The sequence below is a fragment of the Xyrauchen texanus genome, chromosome 31 (assembly GCF_025860055.1).
Source record: "Xyrauchen texanus isolate HMW12.3.18 chromosome 31, RBS_HiC_50CHRs, whole genome shotgun sequence".
Taxonomy (NCBI): Eukaryota; Metazoa; Chordata; class Actinopteri; order Cypriniformes; family Catostomidae; genus Xyrauchen; species Xyrauchen texanus.
The window spans coordinates 33,566,963-33,589,949 of NC_068306.1; the positions used below are offsets into that span (position 1 = coordinate 33,566,963).

General features: G+C 41.2%; 1 protein-coding gene across 2 annotated transcripts in view; it reads right to left on the minus strand.

Moving 5' to 3' along the window:
* Positions 1-22,987, minus strand: part of LOC127624600 (gamma-aminobutyric acid receptor subunit beta-4-like) — a 115,797-nt gene that overhangs the window by 5,440 nt on the left and 87,370 nt on the right. For both annotated transcript variants that reach the window (XM_052099386.1, XM_052099385.1), the window contains exons 5-7: positions 18,303-18,385; positions 7,993-8,130; positions 113-265 (exon numbers count right to left, since the gene is read on the minus strand). In XM_052099386.1, the coding sequence (XP_051955346.1) occupies positions 113-265; positions 7,993-8,130; positions 18,303-18,385 (374 nt within the window). The remainder of the gene's footprint in view (positions 1-112; positions 266-7,992; positions 8,131-18,302; positions 18,386-22,987) is intronic.

Here is a 22,987-nt window from a genome sequence, read left to right on the forward strand (position 1 = left end):
CCTGTAACATATATATTGTTATTTCCAACATTTGTACTCTTTGTACTCAAAAATATAAATGTTCATCAACTTCAGACTCTGAATGCATTTTGAACAAAATCCTGATATTTACCCAGGGCCACACGAGCAGCAGAGGCATCATAGTTGATCCAGAAGGAGACCCAAGACAAAATGGTGATCAAGATAGAGGGCATGTAGGTCTGCAGGATGAAGTAGCCGATGTTTCTCTTGATGCGGAAACTCAATGACAGCCGAGGGTATGAACCTTGGGAGACACAGCAGAAGCCAGAATAAGAGAGAGAGAGAGAGGCGCACGCGCGCGCGAGAGAGAGATGTCAACATGTAAGAGAAAAGACAAAAGAGCAAGCACAGGAAAAATAGAGCTACAATTTGCAACGGATAGTCATTTTCCCATTTGTTCAGATGGAGCATTTAATTTCCCCAAAGCAATGGATTCTTTCCCATGGACTCGTTCCATTCCAATTAAACATGGCAGAAAGTTGCAAACATGGCACATTTTTCTGAAAGCCCCTTCTCAGCAGACAGCAACTAGGTCCCTCTGAGAATTGTCACAAAAGACTGTAGTGTCTTTTACCATTTAGACATCTTAAACAGAGAGTTTGTGGGGATAGATCTCACTTTATATTAGGTGACATACATATTTATATTAGCTGCCTAAATGCTATGTACTTTCATAAAAAATTTAACATACAACTTAGATACAATGTGAATTACAATGTAATCAGTATTGGGAAAACTTCTCTGAAACAAGCTACTCATAACTTTTAAAACAATTGTGAGCTGCACTTCAAGCTTTTTAAAGTAGCAAACTAAATTGAAGCTATTTAAAAAAGAAAATAAGTCAATATTAAATTAACAAAAGATAATTTTTGTACACTTAGGGTGTCACTTGGGGTGAATCTATGTGTGCGCTTAGCGGTGTTGTGATGTAGGGGCATTTACATTTAACTTTTACTTTGAAGAGAGCTTGTCTGATTTCATGAGGACACACGTCAATCACTATATCAGTGCATTACTGAATGATAAGAAACAGCAAAAAAATCATAAAAGACAAAGAAAGTGCAAACAAAACCGGCGTGCTGTTTCTCCCAAACCCAGTTGAGATTTTGTAGTTCACTCACTTGACATTGTGTTGATGTAGTGACACTAGGGGTCTCTCTTGAGAGCCTCAGTTGCCTCTGAACTTGAGAAAAGTCCAATGAAAAATTGTTGAACAGAATTTGCATGTCCCTCCCCCAGACATACGGGTACAAAGGAGGGTGCAATATGCCTGTTCATTCAGATTTCTTCTTAGGAGCCGAGCAGTTGTGTGTTCAGCAAGCTGACGTTTCCACTACTGTTCCACTCACCTCTGAAGAGATTTGATGTTGGATCTTACGGCGCGATACCAGCAGCATTTCTGCTCTATGCACGCCAGTGCAATCTATGCCTCTGGGTGCTTCGACAGCGCTTCTAAAAGAGCAAATAAACTCTAAAACCATATTTTCTACACATTACACATTGGTGTTGAACATCTTTATAAAGACGTGTCTTTTTAAAGATTCCTTTCCGCCTTTGTGTAGTTCCTGGATGCAGCAGATATCTCTCCGCTTCTGACGGTCATGGGCGCTGCCTCACGTGTCTGGGCAGCGATCACACTGAGGCAGTGTTTATGAATGGTTCATGTTCTCATTGCGAGACCATGGCAACGTTGCTGTCGAGGCTTTCCTTTCTCCGAGGGAAAGCCACTTCAGCCGCCCACATACAGGACAACGTTATCCCTGGTGTCCAAAGCCTACAGAGCCACCGGACGGGCCGCTTACGCTCTGCATGCCACAGCCCTCCTGCAAACCCACCAGGCCAAGCTGGCCTCTAGACCACTCCATCCCCCGGTGGAAGGCCGGCAGGGAAACCTTTTTCCACCCCCCAAACTGGGCTGTGGTACCCAAAAGAGCAGCCTCCTCACTCCTTTATTCACATAACCAGTGTCCACACACGCTGTTCTCACGGTGGTCTGGCGTCAAACACCTACAGTCATGGCACCGTTGATGTGGTCCCTTCACCTCCTTGCCTTCAACTGTAGACTCTCGGTGGGCCGGTTCTGATGAGTCTAGAGGACGCCTCCATAGGACCTCCTCCTCAGTCACCTTCCCGCCCCCAGCCAGGTGTGTGAGCATGGTAAGTGCTTTGAGTTTTCCCTCAGCACAACTGTTTCGGGACACAAATTTGCTCCCCGACATAATATTACCTGCTCCCCTCTACTGTGAAGCCCCACCAGTTACATGAAAGGTGATCGTCCCCTTATTGCCCCCCACTCGGAGCTTGGACACGTCGCTTACACTTTCCAACCCGTCATGCTGGCTGGCCAGGTCCATCCGACTCGATTACATGATTCAGTTTGCCAGGTGCTCACCCGTTTCAGCGGCATCTGCTTCACTTCGGTGCATGGCGAGAATGACAACACCCTGCGAGCGGAAATCGCAACACTTTTACACAAGGATTTGGTAGAGCCTGTCCCAGCCGAGATGAAGAAGGGTTTCTATATCCCTCACTTCATCATACCCAAGAAACGTGGTGGGTTGTGGCCAATCTTGGACCTGCGAGTTCTGAACCGGGCCTTACACAGACTCCCGTTCAAGATGCTCACGCAGAAACTTATTCTAACGTGCGTCTAGCATCAACATTTTGCCTCGACACAGACCCGTCGTATTGCTTGCGTCCGATGGCCCGACGTAATATTTCCAGGTCCTCCTCTTCAGCTCGTCCCTGTCCCCTCGTGCCTTCATGAAGTGCCTTCCCCTCAGGGATGTCGGGAACCTAAATTGTATATGACGTCTTATGCTCCTTATGCATGCAACAGCTTTCTTGCACCTGCATCAGCAGTTCATGTAACACAGTTCAGTGTCGTGCCGTTATTGGATAGGGACCCCTAGTGTCACTACATCGACACAACGTCGGGTGAGTGACAAAAGGGGAATGTCTAGGTTACTGTTGTAACCCCTGTTCCCTGATGGAGGGAACAAGACGTTGTTTCCCTCTTGCCACAACACTGTACCAACTGATGTAACGGCCGAACATTATTCTCGGCTCCTCAGTGCAAAACCTGAATGAACAGCCGTATTGCGCCCTCCTTTGTACCCGTATGTCCGGGGAGAGACATGCAAATTCTGATTGCCAATTTTTCATAGGCCTTTTCTCAAGTTCAGAGGCAACCAAGGCTCTCAAGAGAGACCCCTAGTGTAACTACATCGATACAACATATCGTTCCCTCCATCAGGGAACGGGGGTTACAACAGTAACCTAGACGTTCTCATCCTTGGGTATCGCTTTTTAATGTTGTCCAATCAGATGATTATTTCCATTTAAATCCACACGGAATTTTAATCATTTGTTCGGCTGGTAATTGACAGGTAAGAGGTGGTGCTTCGCTGTCATCCGCGACGCAACAGGACGCTGTATTAATAAACCTAATAAACCCAGGAAGACTCCCAGGAAAAAGGTGGAAATATCTGAATCCAAATTTTTTAATAAACAGCAGCAATTAATGAAATATTTAACTTCTAAAAAATTATCTATAAAAATCCCTTCAACGCTTAGCAGGCCTCAAGTAAATCAGTGAATCATTTATGTGAACTAGTTAATTTACATGATCACTCTGAATAAACCCCTCTTACTAAATTAATAAAAAAATGCTAAATATAAGCAAATCTTTAATTTCAATCGATTGTTTACATGAACTGACAGAAAGAAACGATTCACTAAATGATTTGGATTTCCCAGCACTACATGAGAGAGAGGAGAGAGAGGATGGTATATATGAGAGAATTTGATTACCATCTCAGCTCCATTGCTGTCTTTGCAATACAATGTGACAAATGTAGCATTTTATGATGCTTCAGTGCTACTTGTAATATGTAGGTTGTTACTGGAAAAGCTACACTATTGTGAAAAAAGCTGAGCTACGGTAACACTACAAAATGTGTTTGTTAAATTAGTAGCATCGCTACTTTTAGTTAACTAGTCCCCAACACATTATTCACAATAATTACATCATATAAAAATGCTTAATTTTCTTTTTGTAGATACTGTACAAAGGTACAAAGACACTTGATTTAAAGAAAAAAAATTTAAAAGTTTGTCTTTGCAATCTTTTAGCAAAATGTAAGACTTTACTTTTCGGCTGATGTTATGAATCCCACTTCTATACCACTGGATCCATTGTGAACACCCACTTTTCACAATCCAAACAACTCTCAGTGGATCAAATTATGTCCTGCCCTACATTTTTTTAGTCAAACCCAATCCTTTTTCACTCTGAAATATTTCACATTACAGAAGTAAAAGGGGTTGGAAATAGAGCCCGAAGCCATTTGTTTTGAGAATAATGGCTGGCTGATGAAGTTATTGACTGGCTAGCCGGCTCAGCCAAAACCTAAATGGCTGCTGCAGCCGCCAAACTTTTCATAGCTGCAAATGGCTGAAGCTGCCACTTCATGTCTACAGATGTCTATGTTCAGTGGTGGACAGTAACGAAGTAAATGTAATTCGTTACTGTACTTAAGTAACTTTTTGTGTATCTGTACTTTACTGAAGTATTTAAATTTGGGGAGACTTTTACTTTAACTCCACTACATTTCAAAGTCAAATATCTTTTTACTCTACTACATTTTCAAAATCAGTCGTTCCTTTTTATTTATGAGTGGATAAAAATGTAACTGGTCAAACGAGCCACCAATCACAGTACAGCGCGCGCGCTTTGTTTTGAACTTGCCTTGGCGGCATCTACTAAGCGCAAACCAGGGGTGCGTTTCCCAAAAGCATCGTTAGCCAACTATGGTAGCAAGTTCCGTCGTTATCATCATAGTTCAACGAGTCGGTGTTTCCCGAAACCATCGTTCCAACAAACATTCGCAAACAGCATCGCAGAGTTGTGTGGTTGGAACGACAGCTCTCGACCTGTGGTTAGAAGCAGAGTTTCTTATTATTATAACATGTGGGCTTAATAAATTATTATCTTGAGCCAAATAAGCAAGATGACATTCAGTACAATCAGTATCTTTTATTTAGAAGACATACAAATGTCCTTTATGTCTTTTAGTTTGTCAATAGATTTAAAGCACCGTTTTTGAAGTGTGCGCATGTGTAAACGTGCTCTAGTGCGTAAGAACGAGCCTATGATTGAATCTGGAAATAAAGCAAATAACTGAGAAAAATATGAGAGAGTCCTCAGATGACATGTCCGTAATTTATAGCAAAACATCTAGCATTAATTCGAACAGATTCATTAAAAGTAGTTTTTAATCCACCATACTGAATTGTAGTCAGTAAAGTTTAGCCTGGGCCAAGAATTTAGAGTTGGTTTTAACCCTATGCTGGCCAGAGCTGTGGAGACACTAGGTAAAAGTAATGATGCTACAAAGTTGGTACACCAGCTAGACCAGAGCTAAATCAGCATAAACAAGCCTTGACAAGCATAGTCTTTTCTGAAGGTGTTGTCTTTTTTAATATGACATTATTTCCACATGCAGCTTTGCAGCCAAGCTAGCTGAGTATTCTAATGTCTTCTAAACTCTCTCATGTAAAGCGTTGGAAAGTCAGATACTTTTTACAAGTGGTTTACTTCTAAATATTAAGTTAAAGGTGCACTCAGTCATTTTTTGTTTATGTTGTGCTGTATGGCAGTCATCTTGCACTTACACTGACACCTAGTGGCATGGATGTAGCATCATTCAAATGCAATAGCTTTCAGTTACACATGCAATTGTAGAAATTCACAATACACAGTGAGAAATTATACATTTTCCAATAACTGGGAAGTTACTGAGATAAAGTGAGAAGTATTAAGCTGGTCAAGTGATTCTAACATGGCGGCCCCCTTGTAGAATAAACCAGCTTTAGAGGGTTACTGATGTGTCCTCATCTAAAGTGAGTGCTCATGATTTTATACATACTGTATTTTTCAAAATTGTTCTTAATTTTCTTTTTAGGAGTTAAACTTATTAATTAGGAAAATATTACTGAGTGCTCCTTTAAAAAGCTGTTCATCACTGTTTAGCATCTTTATTAGTTGTATTTAGTGTCCATTTATCATCTCAAGTTTAGTGATGTCCCCCTAATTGTGATCTTCATTGTTTTCGAGACTGCACCGATTGTACAAATACATTAAATAATCTGATACATTTTTGAATTAATATATTGCCCTTTTAAATAGCTTTGAAGTAGTTAGCTACTATTCTTTAGTAGTGAGTTGTGTAGCTAACAACTTTTTCAAAAGGGTATCTTGACTGTAGATTAACTGATTTTAAGTTCAGTCATGAAACTCTACATGGTTATTGTTATTGTTTGAATCCAAATAAACAAGAGCACACAAGGGATAAAGCACTTAAAGTGATAGCCACATTTTCAGTTGAGCAGCACATGCGACAGCCTTAAATCTTCTGGAGATCTCTTTCACCGAATTGTTGTCACCGGATCGAATCCCGCTCTGAGCGGGTCAAGCAGGACCGTTACAAAAGCTGATAGGTCCTTTGAACATGTAATCTGTTACTCAGTTGGTTTACATTACCTATGGCCTAAGCCAAAATATCTTTGAGATGTAATCTGTTAGCCAATCAACTTGCGTACACTCTCTCAATGTCTAACATTTAAATGGCTCAGTTACTTGCAGTTAGTTTTAATCTGGCATGCTAGGAGAGTATTTTTTTTTCTCTGAAAACCTCCTCCCCAGCACCACTTGTCTAGATCTGCTTCAAGGGAATTGTATGCATGTCTAATTGTGCTGCAGCAGCAGCAACATGTCTTACTTGCACAAAACGACATCCGTGTGCAGCATATCAATCCACCAAGACTAAACCTACCCCAACTTGCCATTTCCATTATAACACATTACATTTATTCTGAGAGTTGTCATGACTAAACTACTTTAGAATATAGCTGCAAGCAATATTCTAAGCCAATTATCAGCACCATGAGCAGCAAAAAATGCTTTGTGATATGTTTTTGGTTAGAGTCCGATTAACAGTGTATGAGGAGTTAGAAAAAGTAAACTTTCAATCAGAAACAAACAAGATTTGAGAATTAACTAAAAATAGCTAGTTCTTAGAATTTTTGTCCAGTGGCGCATATTATATTCTATAATAATAATTTTATTCAAAATGGCCAACATAGGAAAATGTGGTATTGTTCAACTCAGTATGTAGCACTTGATCTAAAGAGACAATTTTAATAATTTTTAAGCAAAAGATATATTTTACCTATCTCCTGACCAGTAGGGGGTAGTGCCACAGAATGCTGCAGGTAACCTCAGGGCCTAATGGTGATGACACATACCAAGTTTCATCCCAATCCCTCAAACCATTACGGAGATACAGCCTTCGATTTTGCATGTTCTTCATCAAATTCGTTAAAGCGCCATTGGAAAACGGTATGGTTTACCAAAATTCTGTGAATAACTTTTTGTCGTGTGTGTGTCTCTAGATGATTCAGGCCAATTTTCATGCAAATCTGACAAACGGCCTAGGACGAGATCGAAAAAGTAGGTTTTTCAGAAAATGTAAAATGGCGGAAACATTTTAATGACAGAAAATTACGTATTCGAATTGTCTTGAGCCCTGGAATCAGAGGAAAACATTATTTCGTTTCTAGGACACATGGTTCAAAAGTTATTAAAATAAACACTGATGTTGTCTTATAAATGCAATCAAATTGGAGAGTATCTCAAATATGAAAACTATATTGAATAATCTTTTTCCACATTATGTAAAAAAAATGTATGTTAGTAATTTATGCCAGAATTTGTATCTCAATTGGTAGAGCATGGTGCTAGCAATGCCAAGGTTTTGGATTTGATTCCCAGGAATCAGAGATTTGACTGCGCAATAAGTTGCTTTTGATAAAAGCATCAGCTATGCATGAATGAATACTGATATTATTTCCATGGCATACTCCATATATGGACTATTTCCTCTACAGTTTGAGATGATCCGTCCATACCTGTGGTGAATCTCACTTCCCTGGACACAAGACGTAGCTCCACGATGGAGAACTGAGGCAATTCCAGTTTGTCCACACCTGTGACCGCACTGTCCCCTCCTTGCCAGAAGAATATAATATCATCTGTGGTATATCCATCTGCACAGACATGGTTGGCAGAACAATTAATTCTTATGTTACATTGTGCACAATTCAACAACAATAATTTTACAAACACTTAAGCCACACCAATAAATGTATTAATGTCATTGCATTGCACTGTATAAAAAATATCAACAAAGTGGATTTTAAAGAAATATGGCCAAATCTCAAGTCAATTCGCTGCTATTCTCACTCGGTCACCAAAAGATTGCTTCAACTTGTCAATAAAATGTATTTATATTTCATTTCTACACATTCTGGCAGTCAAATGTTAGTGGAACGTGTCCATAATTAATGTGCTCAACAACTCATGAGATTAGTCTGTTAAGACACCTACGTGAACTTGAGGGAACTGACTTCATACATCCGCTAAAATCACCTTGACTCAGAAAAGTGAAGTTAGTCCTGAAAAATACTTCTAGCATTATGTAAAATTCATAAATTTTTAAATGTGGCTTAAGTGTCCAAAAGTGTTCAAAATCTTTCGGGGTATCAGTCAATGAAAAGCACTGCACGATTGTTGCAGACACATCAGAATATCAAACATTATTGTTTCAAATTAAAGAAAATGTTGAGCAAGCAATTTCGACAATTTTTATACCTCAGAAGGTATATGACCCATTGATCTGCATAAAGCGACACACAGTAGGCTAAGCAAGAAACAATGTGTATTGCATAATCATTGGAAACACAAGCCTGGCTATTTATCTGGGCTCCACTGACGTACCAGCAGGCACATGCACACATAGACATCAAAGGGGTCTTGAGCACCTGCCCTTTTTTTCCTGGGTGCATTTTTATTATTATTTAAATTAATGAAAAAAAAAATAATAATAATTATATATACTATAATTAAAATATAAAATAATTATATATACTATAAATACACTAAAAGTGTCTTACAAAAGTTAAAGTACTATATTGTTTTGTATGAATGAGAGATCAGGATGGTTTTCACATCATTTTGTAGCAAAAACTCTAGGCTACAAGATCCAGTTCTCAAAAGGTGTCATGGAATCCAGTTCCGTAATCCACCCCACTTCTTCCAGTTCCCACACTCGCTCTCAATCCCCCGAATATTAGTTTCACCTGTGCTGTTTTGGACTCTATTTATACCCTGCCAGTTCACCTTTAGTTTGTTGGTTATTGCATGTTGTTACCCTGCTTTGCTAACTCCTCTAGAGTTTACTTCTAGTTATATCTAACTTTTGCTTCGCGTTTATTCCCCACCTGCCCTGTTCCCTCTGTTTGTTTATTGGATCTCCCGGCTCTGACTTTGGACTCTGTTTTTCACCTCGATTTCTGGATTTGCCCCCTGTGTTTGTTGAGTATCCTGCATTAAACTTTTTTTGCATTTGAATCCATCTCGTCCTGTTCTTGTCACAAAAGGCTTGTGGAAAAATGTTGAGTATGTGTTATATGGCCTTATTTCAGTGACTTAAAATTTTTGTTTTTTCAAAAACCATGCATAAACATTATTTTCTCAAAAATACAAACATGTACACACATGTTGCTCACATATTATTGTAGCCCAGTTTGTGCTGAATACAGTGTTATCAGACTTTAGTCATTAATGGGTTTTGTCAACAAATGTCAAGGCATGTCAAAAAACACCCTCAGACCCCAGAGGGCTAATGGAGACAATACATGTGAATACAGTAAAATGTGTGTCTATTAACATCATATCAATTGCCTCATTGATATGGAAATGAGGCATTACCTAATTAAAATGCACAAATTTGCATACACTGAAGTGTTATGTATTCCAATATCACCAAAATAATTAAAAATATTTATGGCCTTGTGCAAAATAAACAAATTATTAGTGAAACTATGTCCCTATGTACATTTTTAAAAAATAAATAAATATGAGAAGTGCCCTTTTTTTCCACTTGAGCCCCTGCCCCCCAAAATGTCTGTGCACATCCCTGTGTACCAGTGATGGACAGAGTGCACGGCCTTGTATGGCTATCTGAATGATAGGGCAGGGCACCAAATTGCTAATTGCTACAGTACACGTTCAATCTTACCTGCATCTGTCAATTCTTCCTCAAGTCCTCAAAGTCAAAGCCCTTCAAAAGCATTTATCATGACTGACACCCAAAGACAGAGTGGACAGGACTGCAGATATGGCCGATTGCTCTAAAAGGGCTTAATGATTACGTTTGCTTACATTAGGTCTCTGTGGCGTGTGACAGAGATAAGAAGCGAAAAGTTAAATTGATAGTTGGACGTGTTTAAACTCCTGTTGGCCATGGTCACTTTTTTTTCCAAGGTGATGCGGTTTGAAAATGAGTTAGTGAGTAAAATTGCACAGAAACATTATGGCATTTGCCCAGGAGCGGACTGCCATATGGAGCACCAGGAGTTTTCTCAGTGGGCAGCAGGGCAATGTGGCCCATTCTAAAGGCGATATAGGCGGCTGCCTAAGGCACCAACATGCCTGTGAGAGCCCCATTAAAAAACAAATAATTAGCCTATGCTAACATCAATGACTTATACTTTCAAATTAACTTTCACTAAGGGCACATTTCATGTGACGCTTAAATGTGATGCTTATTATTTTATAAAAGCACCAAAATTAATTCTGTTAAAATACACACATTATTTGAGCTGTAAAGTTGTTTAAATTGTCGTTTTGACTGTAATTTTATTGTTTTAGGGTTTGTTGACTACATGGTCATCAAACAAAGTTGTAAGATTGGATATAATGTTACACAGAAAAGGTTAGTAAGAAATCTCATAATGCTAAAATCATGATAAAATGGATATTTATGTTTAAGTCTTGTAGCTATTCTTTTGAAAAAGTGAGGATGCTGCAACCTGTGACTATATACATTTTTGCAAAACTTATTATACGTGTCTCCAGGTACAATTCCCTGCAGTTTCCAGGTGAAATGAACACTAGAGGTTCTACAACAACTGTGTGTTTTATTCACTTTCACTCAAATCGTGACTTTAATGGCTGATTATGACTTTATAAATACATATTTATCGCTCTATTACTCAGACCCTTCTATTTTTTGATATCAACACACTTTTACTCTAACACATCTTTTGAAAAACAATACATTTTAATGCTTGTATTATAGACTCACCTACATATACAGTATATATATATATATATATATATATATACACACACACTTATTCCATAATGATTTGCTTGTGCAGTAGCTCACCTGATAGGGCGTCATATTTAGAGTGGGAGGTATGTTTTAAAAACATCCATCTAAAATTCACCTTAAAACCACATCTGTAAAAGACCCCATTTTACTCCCTTTTGGCATCCCCAGCTGAACATTTCACTGGAAATCTGCAGCCAAACGTGTTATAGAGTAAAGGTCGACCGATATATTGGTTTTACCAATTAATCGGCAAGGATAACGGTTTCTGGAACTATCGGTTATTGGCAAAAATCCGCACAGATAATTTCTCCCCATTGTGTCCAGTGCTGAAGTGGCTGGGAAGGGCACGCTGTCATTATACAGTATGAGAGCGGCCTTTAGAGGGAAAATAAAAACTATCACTGTTGCCTCATGGTGGTTGTTTTGACACGTGAGACTGCACATTGAATGCAGCGGAACACTGCACAGAGCTGAACAATACAGATTTAAAACAACAACAACTAAAAGGTATGTATACAGTACATGTTGTCATATCTTTATAAAGTAATTCATTTCTTGAATAGATGCTGCATTAATAGAGAACAGCAGAATGTTTGCAGACAAGGCTGAGAGGATGCTAACATTAAAGCTAACCTCAAGCAGTTAGAACAACGTAACAAAAAATTCTCAAGTCCTACCCAAATGTTTAAATAAAATGTATTACCATCTATTTGTATTAGTTTATATCCAGTCACGTTTATGCTTTAGCCATCTAAGTTGTATAAATATACAACGTATACAAAGTAGTGAGAGATTTGAGAAAAATATCTTCATGCAGTCAAGAGAAACGTATAAACAAACCAGAAACGCATCTGTGGCGAGTTTCTTGGAGAATTTAAACAAGCGTAACAGCGCAAAATACAAACAAAAATATCAATGAATCTTATAGAAGCGTTAAAAAAGCATAAGATATTGCAATTCACCAGTTTGCCCCAGTTTCACATTAAATACCCCTCACCAGAAGTGAAGTGATCAGCCACTTGAAGACGTGCAATAGCTCTGTGAATCACAAAAGGTTGTGTTTAATAAGTAAATATATAGTATGTGCAGTGCCACTGCATCAGTGAATGGTGAGGCTCTGTTTACACACACTCATAGCTATTCTTAGCCTTCACAGCAGTGCACAATATTTGAGCGCTACTCAAGAACAACATCTCAGATGTAGATGCTCAATAGTTTAGTTCACTTATAATATGCATTTAGATTGGCACCAGAGGTGCATTTGACCAGAATTTGAATAAGAAGCTAATTAAACTATTGTAAACTTGCCTACAAACAGACACATACAGAACTTCTTGGAGTTTGCATGCAATGTCAAAATAAAAGCGTGAAGGTTTAAAAAATGCTTGACTTAAATATATTACTGTTGTGAATAAAGTCAAAATAATTATATTAATAACTATTTATTATTATTATTGTCATCATTAGTATTATTTTACAATTTATAACAATATATAAATTGAATGGGTTCCAAAAAATAACTGTGAATGAAAAGTGGACTGATGTCTTACAACTAAATTAAACAAAAAAGAGATCTGAATCCTTTAAAGTGCAGATGTAAGTTGAAATATTTTTTGGGGAAAAAAGAAAGAATGAAAAATTGTTTCTTTTCTACTGAAGACTTGAAGACTGGAATTACCGTTAATTTTGCTGCTACATTATCCAGTATACTAGATAATAATAATAAAGTGTTTCTTAATAAGCTCTACATTTATATTGAAATAATGTGTAGTTAGAGGTTTGTGTTTCTTTACAAAGAGTACTCCCAATTAGTTCCACACAATAATGTAAAGATATCCTACAATGATTATGCAAAAATTAATCAATTATTAATCAATAATAAGCCACAAATGCTGTCCATTGAGCTTAATTTGTATTAAACCGGAATATTCCTTTAAGTATAAAATGAGCTCTGAATAATCACAAAATGACAACTAACTGAAAGGTACAACAAATAATAAAACAGCAGTGTAAATAAAATCTGCAAACAATAAAGTCATGAGCAGACACTGTCTTATTCATAATTAATTCATACTATTGAAGCATTACTGGGAACTGTAGCGCAGCTTCTTATCACTTATTCTCACCAAATTTTGGTGCTTATTTGTGCTTATCTTGTCTCATTAGACACAGATTGTACACATTGCTGAATAGTGTTCATCATCAGATATGCAAAAAATAAGTAATGAAAAATATTACTTAGTGGCTATTTGAGTCACTGAGACTTACTTTGTTTAAGGGATGACTGAAACAGCGTTTGTCAAATTCAAAATCAAGAATAATCTGAAGAAGTCTTTCAGACACTGCCCTCATAGAAGCAAAACAAAAAAGTCACAAAAAGGCATATTTTCTGGCTAACTTTCTGTTTTCTTTGATTGTTTTGCAGTAAATAAACATTTACACAAAGTTATGTGGGTAATTGACATGAAATTTCAAGCATTGTCAGCAGTGTCCTGCGGTGTGAAATTTTCTTCATCTAACTAATTTAAACAATATCGTACCTATTTTGCCTAGGGCCACACAAACCCCCGGGCTGTCTGTGGTAATGATAACATTGCTTCTGTCCTTTGACCCAGGTGAATGGCACATGGGGCCCACTTGATAGGGTTTAGTCCACTCCATTGAGTTACTTAAAACACGCCCCCTTTCCCACCTAAACACTAATTCAAACAGACAGTGATATTGATCTATTCTGTCTTAGATTTTGTTATAGATATCTTCAAACAGCGCTGTGGAAATAATTAATCAAATAGTTTTTCATGGATAAAAAAGCAAGTTTCCTTCACTCACCAGTCCATGGGCACAATTTACAAGACTAATTTCAAACATTTAATTCTTTAAATTATTAAGGTCTTTTGGAATATGAGAAACATTCATTCAGCCAGGTGTTCAAACTTCTGGTCGGAGCTCTGCAAGTGATGAAATTATCAAACGATGAAATGGTCTGTGTTTGATTAAGATAAACACCTGTTAATTCAAAATCCTATAGGAAATACATTTACATTTATGCATTTGGCAGACGCTTTTATCCAAAGCGACTTACAGTGCACTTATTACAGGGACAATACCCCCGGAGCAACCTGGAGTTAAGTGCCTTGCTCAAGGACACAATGGTGGTGGCTGTGGGGATCGAACCAGCTTTTGATTACCAGTTTACCAGTTATGTGGTTTAGACCACTACACCACCACCACTCCATTGACATTAAATTGAAACATTTGCAAACATTAGCCGTCAATAAATATGTCTTTTTTAACACAAACATTTAAAATTGAGCCAGAATTTTTTTTATTCCTAGTCTACACTGGTTTTCAATGGTATATGGGACACTCCTGCAGCTTCTCACAGTGTGATGAGCCAATTATCTTGGAGCATATTCCCATACAACACTTACTATTTATGAAGAATATAGTATGCACTGCAATATACTGCATATGGTGTAACATACTAGTTTAAATATTAGGCAGTATATATTGTGTACTATGCAGTAAAAAGTATGTGAGTATGTCACTGTGGCACTGATCCAGGGTTTTGGCACCAGTGTAAAGGGATCAATGGAAAGGAGGAGGCGAGAACCAGCTTGACAATATAAATAATATTTTAATTAACAACTTAAACAAAAGACAAACACACATGACGGACATGTCCGTAAACTATCTCTCTCTCCCGCACGATCCTCTGCAGTCAACCTTTATCCCTCACTGAGGCTTGACTAGCCTAATACAGGACCGGGTGTGTAGGATCACGACCCGGCCCCGCCCCGCCCTCCGCCCTGCCAGAGTCACTCTGTATCTTTATAATGTTTATCATTACATGATATTGCATACTGTTTCACATATTTTTAAAAATTGAATATTTGGCAGTATACAGTATATACTGTGCAGTTTTTAGTAAACAGCATGCTAGTTCACGTCTGTCGCTCACTTTGACGTTGTGTTGAGTGACGCGACACTAGGGGACTTTCTTGAAGTTGAGAAAAGGCCAATGAGAATTTGGAAGACAGAATTTGCATGTCCTCACCCGGACATATGGGTATAAAGGGAGGGAATCATGCCTCTGTTCATTCAGATTTCTTCTTTGGAGCCGAGCGGTTGTGCGATCAGCGAGCTGAGATCACTTACTGTTCCACTCTCCTCTGGATATCAGTGGCTTTCTCCTTCTCTGCACGACAGTGCAGCTTTGCCCCTGGGCTTCGACAGCTCTGCTAAAAGAGAGTATTTTTTCTAAAAGAGTTCATTACTCTAAAAGAGCAATACACAGTTGGTGTTGAACGTCCTTTTCAGGACGCATCTTTATAAAGATGCCCTTCCGCTTCTGTATAGTTCCTGGATGCTGTTGATTTCTCTCCACTCCTGATGGTCACAGGCATTTCCTTGTGTGTCTGGGCAGTGATCACACCGACATAGCGTTTGTGGATGGTTCGTGTTCTCACTGCGAGCATGGCAATGTTGCGGTCGCGGCTGTCCTGCTTAAAGAGCAGCTGCCATTCCAGCCGCCCCCCCGTGTCACTCCTTCTTCCCACGGGATTGAGGATGACCCGGCTAGAGATGGAGACGATTTGCGGATGGCAGCAGGTTCGGTTTCGCCGGGTAGATCCCCACGAACCACCCACCCCGGCACGCTTGTTGACTTCCATCCGAAGCCCCCCGAGTTGGATGATGAGTTCGCCGCTGCATCCGAGAGCGTTCTGGTGTCTGACACAGATTAGTCTGTCTGTGGCCTTCAGGTCGGCATGCCCAGTCTGAGGCTGAAGCCCAGATGGCCGAGTTGCTTGCCCAGGCCGCCATCAACGTGGGGTTGGACTGGAACCCTCTGTCCTCCCCACAGCCTTCACGGCTAGACGATTGGTTCCTTGGGTCTGGGCGCCGCTCACAACCCCCCCCCCCCCCAGTTCCTTTCTTCCTGAGGTGCATGATGAGCTGACAAGGCCGTGGAGGGCACCTTTCACTGTGATTGCGATCCACCTGTGTCCCGAGAATGCGGCCACCAGGTGGGATTGCCCGATGCTCCCGTCCAAGGCCTATAGGATAACGTCGTCACTGACTACCAAAGCCTACAGCCTCACTAGACAGGCCGCCTCTGCCCTCAAGGAACTCAAAGATCTGCACTTAGGTAGTCCTGTTTGTAGCAACTCCTCCCACTCAGCAGGTAGGATCTACCACCGCACCATTTCCACATGTGGCCTGAAAACCCGAGTGACGTATTTCCCCACTCTTTACCTCCCCCCAGCCTGGGTTGGTGGTGGTCTCCACGGGGTCTTTTCCCCCTGAAAGAATAGGAGTTGGAAAAGAACGCCTTCCCTGAAGCATATAATAGCGTTAAGATGACCCCAGATGCTTTAACTCTATGCAAGATACATAGAGAGAGAAAAGGCGTGGCCTGCTCCTATGATTGGCACGTCGCTTTGTTGGGGAAGTGTATGTGCAGTCTGACACAGCCTGTCGTTTTGGCACACAACTACCTGCCTGCACCTGCATCAGCAGCGCACGTACACGGTTCAGCGCATGGCGTGTTGAATAGGGACCCCTAGTGTCGCTTCACTCAACACAGTGTCGAAGTGAGCGACAGACAGGGAATGTCTAGGTTACTTTTGTAACCTCTGTTCCCTGATGGAGGGAATGAGACGTTGTGTCCCCCTGGCCACGATGCTGAACCGAGCCACTGCAATGGCCAAACTTTATTCTCGGCTCCTCAGTGCAAAACCTGAATGAACAGAGGCATGATTCCCTCCCTTATACCCGTATGTCCAGGGGAGGGACATGCAAATTCTGTATGCCAAATTCTCATTGGCCTTCACTCAAGTTCAGAGGTAACCGAGGCCTTTAAGATAGTCCCCTAGTGTCGCTTCACTCGACACAACTTCTCGTTTCCTCCATCAGGGAACACAGGTTACAACACCTAGGTAACCTAGACGTTTTCTATTACAAACAATGCAACATGCTGTTCGTTACAACATTGCATCATTACAAATTGCATACATTTTCACATACTATTTTAAAATAGGATGCAAGTATTACATATTACACAATGTAGCCCAGTACAGTTTGAAACGTTTATCTTTATATCTTGCATTCTGTTTCACATACTGTTTTTTTATTCGGAGTATCTATTTGCACCCTGTTGTAAAGAGCATCTGCCATACAGCTCAGCTATTTGCACCCCAATAGTCAGGTGGAACCACCGAAATATATGACAAACTAACCAACAGGTGTGAGTGCAGTGGCTTGGGGTGTAAAGACATTATGTGGATGTTTACTGTTGTCCTAGCGACTGCAGTTCGAATCCATGTTCTGTACCCTTCTTTTTCCCTTTCTACTCGTCTATTTCCTTTAATACTACTTAAATTTGAATAGAAAAATTCAAATTCATATTTAAGAAACAAATCATATGTAATTTAAATTCTCATCTTGGCTCTATATTTTTATGATTATAATCTGGCTGCCGAAGTGAAGTTAAATGTGTCAAATGTTTCAATACCACATGACATTCACATAAGCCTGGTGTCTTTCTCCTCCAAAAGATGGCGAGCAAGGCTGTTTTAATGTAGGATCATTCTGAAGCATCTCAATGAGGGCATGCAAAACGGAAATTAAAGCTGCTTTTGCCAGTGTATGGGATACAATGTGCTGTAGTCGCAGACTATGACTTTGCAAGCTCCGGGAAAGTTTAAACCTCCATGGCAGCGAAGTGCTGTTATCATTGGGATGGCAGCATTCTGTGAACTTGTGGCATCAACCAAATGGGTTAACAAGACATTGTGTACAACAATGTTTGAATTTGTCCCTGCAGTATATACTGTGCAGTATGCAGTTCAAAGTATGCTAGTATCACATATCGAAAATGTAGCATACTACTGTTTAAATGCATACTGTTTTTACATACTATTCGTTTAATATTAGGTAGTATGCAGTATATACTGTGCTGCAGGCAGTAAAATACTAGTTTTTCATTTTGAACATAGTGTGTGTGTGTGTTCGTGTTTCCACTCACTCAGTGATACTCACAGCTTTCAATCTCCAGGGTGCAGTTCTGTTCATCGAGAGGGTACCGCCTCAGGTCCATCATACAGGCTGCTGTCGTGGTTATTCTGGTAGAAAGACAGCGAGGAAATGAGTGATGGGTAGAAAAAAAGTAGAAGAGAGAATGAGAGCAACCGTTACCTTGGTAACCTTAAGGAAATCATAACTTAGCCTTGAATGTGCCATGTGAATATCTCTGTCATGAGTAATTTTTGCCAGCTATTTCTCATGTTCTAAGAAACAGAAAATCGGCAAAATGCAATCGTTGGTTTGCAAATGCTGTATGGAGCCTCTCGTTACTTCCTCTTAGAGGAGACCTGTGATATCCTGAATATTTCTAATGTTCTGGAATAATATGTTTTGTAAAAATATGATAAAGGAGATGTCATCTTTTTATAAGTTTATAAGCATTTGTTTGAATTGTGTGTGTGTGTGTGTGTTTATCAAGGATGCCTTGTGTCAGGCGTGTGCGTGCAAGGGTATACACAACGTTCAATTTCCATAAATCTAGCGGCCAAACAAAATGTCTTGTGTTACAAATGAGTGGCGTGTCGCCGCTTAACTGGTATTTACTAAGGCAGAACATTTTCATAATTACATTGGCGATGTTAAATCATAGTGACTTCCTTTGGTTTTCACTGATACCTTGTGAAAATGGAATGGGTTGGGGGGCATGGAAAAAATAAATACATTAATTTCAATTTATTAACTGACTAAAAACATGCAAATGCATTCATGGCACAATGAATGATGGGCTGTTAATGCATGTCTGTTTGCGCTTGTAAAGAAGTGAGAGTCTTTATGTATATTTGTAAGAGAGTGTACATTTGCATACTGAATATCTCAATATTTAGCAATATAAATTTTTGGGTGAACAAACATTTTAAGTATACATTCTTGTACCTTTGTCTTTTTGTCTGATTTTAAAATATTGTTTGGCTCATATCAAATTTTGTAATGTGATTCACATCAGAGCTGGTTGTGTTGGTTCATGGCTTAAAACTCAATTTCAATTTATGAAATCCCAATAAAAAAAAACATTATAATTCATCAAATACTTTTTCAGATGGCCAAAAAAGTGGCTTGATAACATTGTGCTCTATTATACACCTTTTGTGCATCCTTACTTTCATTTTGTTGCCAAAAAAAAAAAAATTCTGTGTTAGTAAGTGTAAAATAGAGAAAGAACTATAAATTTCCCACATCAAAATCACTTGAACATTTTGTTGTAATTACAATTTCTGAACTCGTAAGTAAGAATTTCCCAAGAGAATTGAAGGCAGCATAAGTAGAGAAAGAGGATTACATAAAAACATTCAAATACTGAAATGTTCTAATGTCGTAATTATGTGAGACCAGAAAAAAAGACAGTCCAAGTGGTTTGTTTTAGAGACATTAATAGCTCCTGATTTCTCAGAACTACACTTGGTAGTTTACTGGTTGTGAAGCGTTTCCACTGAGGAAGGGACGGAAACAGCAACAGGTTTCAGGTAAGGTTGCTTTTTAATTCTCAAATAATGTACAGATACAACACAGTAGCTTCTTGGCCTTCGTGTCGGGCTCTCCCTTGGGCTCGGTTGCTGCTGCTTTTTATGCCGCTCTCCTCACGCTACTGCAATTAGAGACAGTCGTTAGACATAATTTAGCTCAGGTGTGAGCGCCCTTACCGCTTTTCTCTCCCGGACGGGCGCTTGACCACGCCCCCCCTGCCACACTGGTAAATACATTTTTTGGTATTGGCCTTTGACTTCAAAACTCACATTCAGGTTCAACTGTATGGTGTATGCACAACCCTGACAGAAACTGCCCCCCACAGAACTCCAGAAAAAACTTTAGTTCTATATATTTGTAATGTTCATGCCACTCTCCATAGACCACAATTGTAAGTGCATGACTGTAAACATGATTTTAGAAGCCAATCCTAGCCTTTACCATTTTAAGAGCCTTAGTCATAGCAGCGAGCTGGGCAACACCCAAGGGCCTCAGTTGCCTCTGCAAACAGAATTTGCATGTCCCACCCCTGGACATACGGGTATAAAAGGAGGGAATCGTGCATCTGTTTAGTCTGGTTTTGCGCTGATGAGCCACGGGTAAGGTTCGGCCGTTACAGTGGTTGGTACGGTGTTGTGGCAAGAGGGACACAACCTCTCGTTCCCTCCATCAGTGGACGGGGGTTACAACAGTAACCTAGAGTTCCCCTTCTGTCACTCACTCGACGTTGTGTTGGTGAAGTGACACTAGGGGTCCCTATCCAATAACGCCATGACACTGAACCGTGTTACGTGAACTGCTGATGTGGATCCAAGCAAGTTGTTGCGTTCCAAAGGAGTAGCCAGGCTACACGTAACCTTCCCCAACGTCCCAAAGAAAAACGTAATACACTTACACGTAAAACGCTATAACACGCATCGGGGAAGGTGTTGTGTTCAGACTCCTATTCTTTCAGGGGGAAAAGACCCCGTGAAGACCACATCCTGCCCAGGCTGGGAGGTCACATGTGGCAAATACGTCACATGGGCTTATGAGCCACACATGGAAGTGGCTCGGTGGTAGGTCCTATGTGGTAAGGGAGGAGCTCTACAAACACAGCAACCGGGGAGAGGGGGAGCTACCCAAGGGAGACGTGGGTCCGTCGGCAGGGGGATCATACCGTGAAAATACAACACAGGGGGGTAATCGTGATGACTGTTACCTGTGGAGAACCTATTCCAGTACAGAGTAATTATTGTGTGGTCTGGTTGGGAATTCCTCCACCGAATTCGTGAGCCAGAGGGCTATGGAGGAAAATCATCCAGGGAGCGCAAACTTTTTTGGACTCACCTGGGGGTAAAAACACACGGGTTTGCCTCAGAAGAGGGGAAAGGGTGCTATGTGCAAACGGTACACCCGATCAGCTGTCCCGTGTTACCGAGTTCTACATGCTTGGACCTGAAGGGCCGGGCCAGGGCCGACTCAACCCTCGGAGGTTATTGATCTCACAAAGGTATTGGGTGTTGCCCAGCTTGCTGCTATGCCCATGTCTGCTAGAAAATGCCACGCTCCTTATAGAGCGTGCTCCAACCAGCAAGGGGCTTAACGTCCACTGCATCATGGTGGGCCAGTATAGAGGCTACAAAACTTTCAAGGTGGAGGGGGACAGCCGTGCCTCCAACCTCCTGTGCAGAAATGAGAGCACTGACCTGACTGCGCATTCACAGGGACGCCCTTGGTGAGCAGACAGGGGTCAGCTCGAGTTGGAATGGCGCAAAGGCATGAAATGCTGGATGGTCTATATCTGCTTCTTTACCGCAGAGAACTGCTGGGCGAAGTCCTTGACGGTGTTGCTGAATAGGTCGAGCTGGGAGATGGGTGCCTTGAGAAAGCGTACTTTGTCATTGTCGTGCATCTCAACCATGTTCAGCCACATATGTTGTTCCTGGACCACGAGGGTGGCCATCAGCTGTCTGGGTGCCTGCGCTGTGACCTTGCAGCTCCTGCAGCACGTTAGGATCAGGCCTACCCAAATGCAGATCTTTTAGCACCTCGGCCTGGTGAACTTGCAAGAGGGCCATGGCATGCAGGGCGGAGGCGGCCTGTCCAGTGGCACTGTAGGCTTTCGCCGTCAGGGATGATGTCGTTCTACAGGCCTTGGGAAGATCCCGCCAAGTGGCTGCGTTCTGTGGGCACAGGTGCATCGCAACCACTTTGTCTACCTGGGGGACCTACGTGTACCTGTGGGCCACCCCATCGTCGAGGGTAGTGAGAGTGGACGAGCGAGGATATCAGATTTGGGAAGTAAAAGGTGCCCTCCACGACTTCATCAGCTCGTCATGCACTTCCGGGAAGAAGGGGACCGGGGCATGGCTGTGAGCAGCGCCCTAACCCGAGGAACCAATCATCTAACCGCAAGGGTGTGGGGAGGATGGAGGGTTCCAGTCCAGCCCCACGCACATAGTGGCCCGGGCAAGCATGTCAGCCATCTACACGTCGGCCTCAAACCGGGCGAGCTGACCCGAAGGTGGCAGCCCAGTCGAGTCCTCCTTGTCAGACACCGCGACGCTCTCCGATGTAGCGGCAACATCATCATCCAGCCCGGGGGGTCTGAAGTAGACATCAGACTGGCTGTGTGGTGAGCTTGTCTCATCTCGGACCCAGACAGAAGCAGACGGGCGTGCTGGGGAGCGGGTGGTTTGTGGGGTTGGTTTGTGGGGTTTTTACCTGGCGAAGCCATGCCCGCTGAACTCCCCAAATCGCATCCATCGCCAGCCGGGTCGACCTCCATCCCGTGGGAGGAAGGCGCGATGCAGGGGGCCGCTGGAGTGGTGTTTCCTTTCAGAAAGGAAAGCTGCGACTGCAACATTGTCATGGCCAAGTTTTCACAGTGAGAACAAGAACCATCCACAAATGTTGCCTCTGTGTGATCACAACCCAGACACAGGAGGCAGTGCCTATGACTGTCAGAGGCGGAGAGACATCTGCCGTATCCAGGAACTACACACAGGTGGAAAGGCATCTTCAAAAAGATGCGTCTAAAGACGTTCAATGCCAAATTAGGATTTATGCTCTTTTAGAAGTGCCCAGGGGTGTAGACTGCACGGGCATGCAGAGAAGAGTAAGCCACTGGTAACGTTTCTCTAGCCTTTGCACAACTGCTTCTGGGTACCTTGAGACTGGTGGAAGCAAAAGGTATA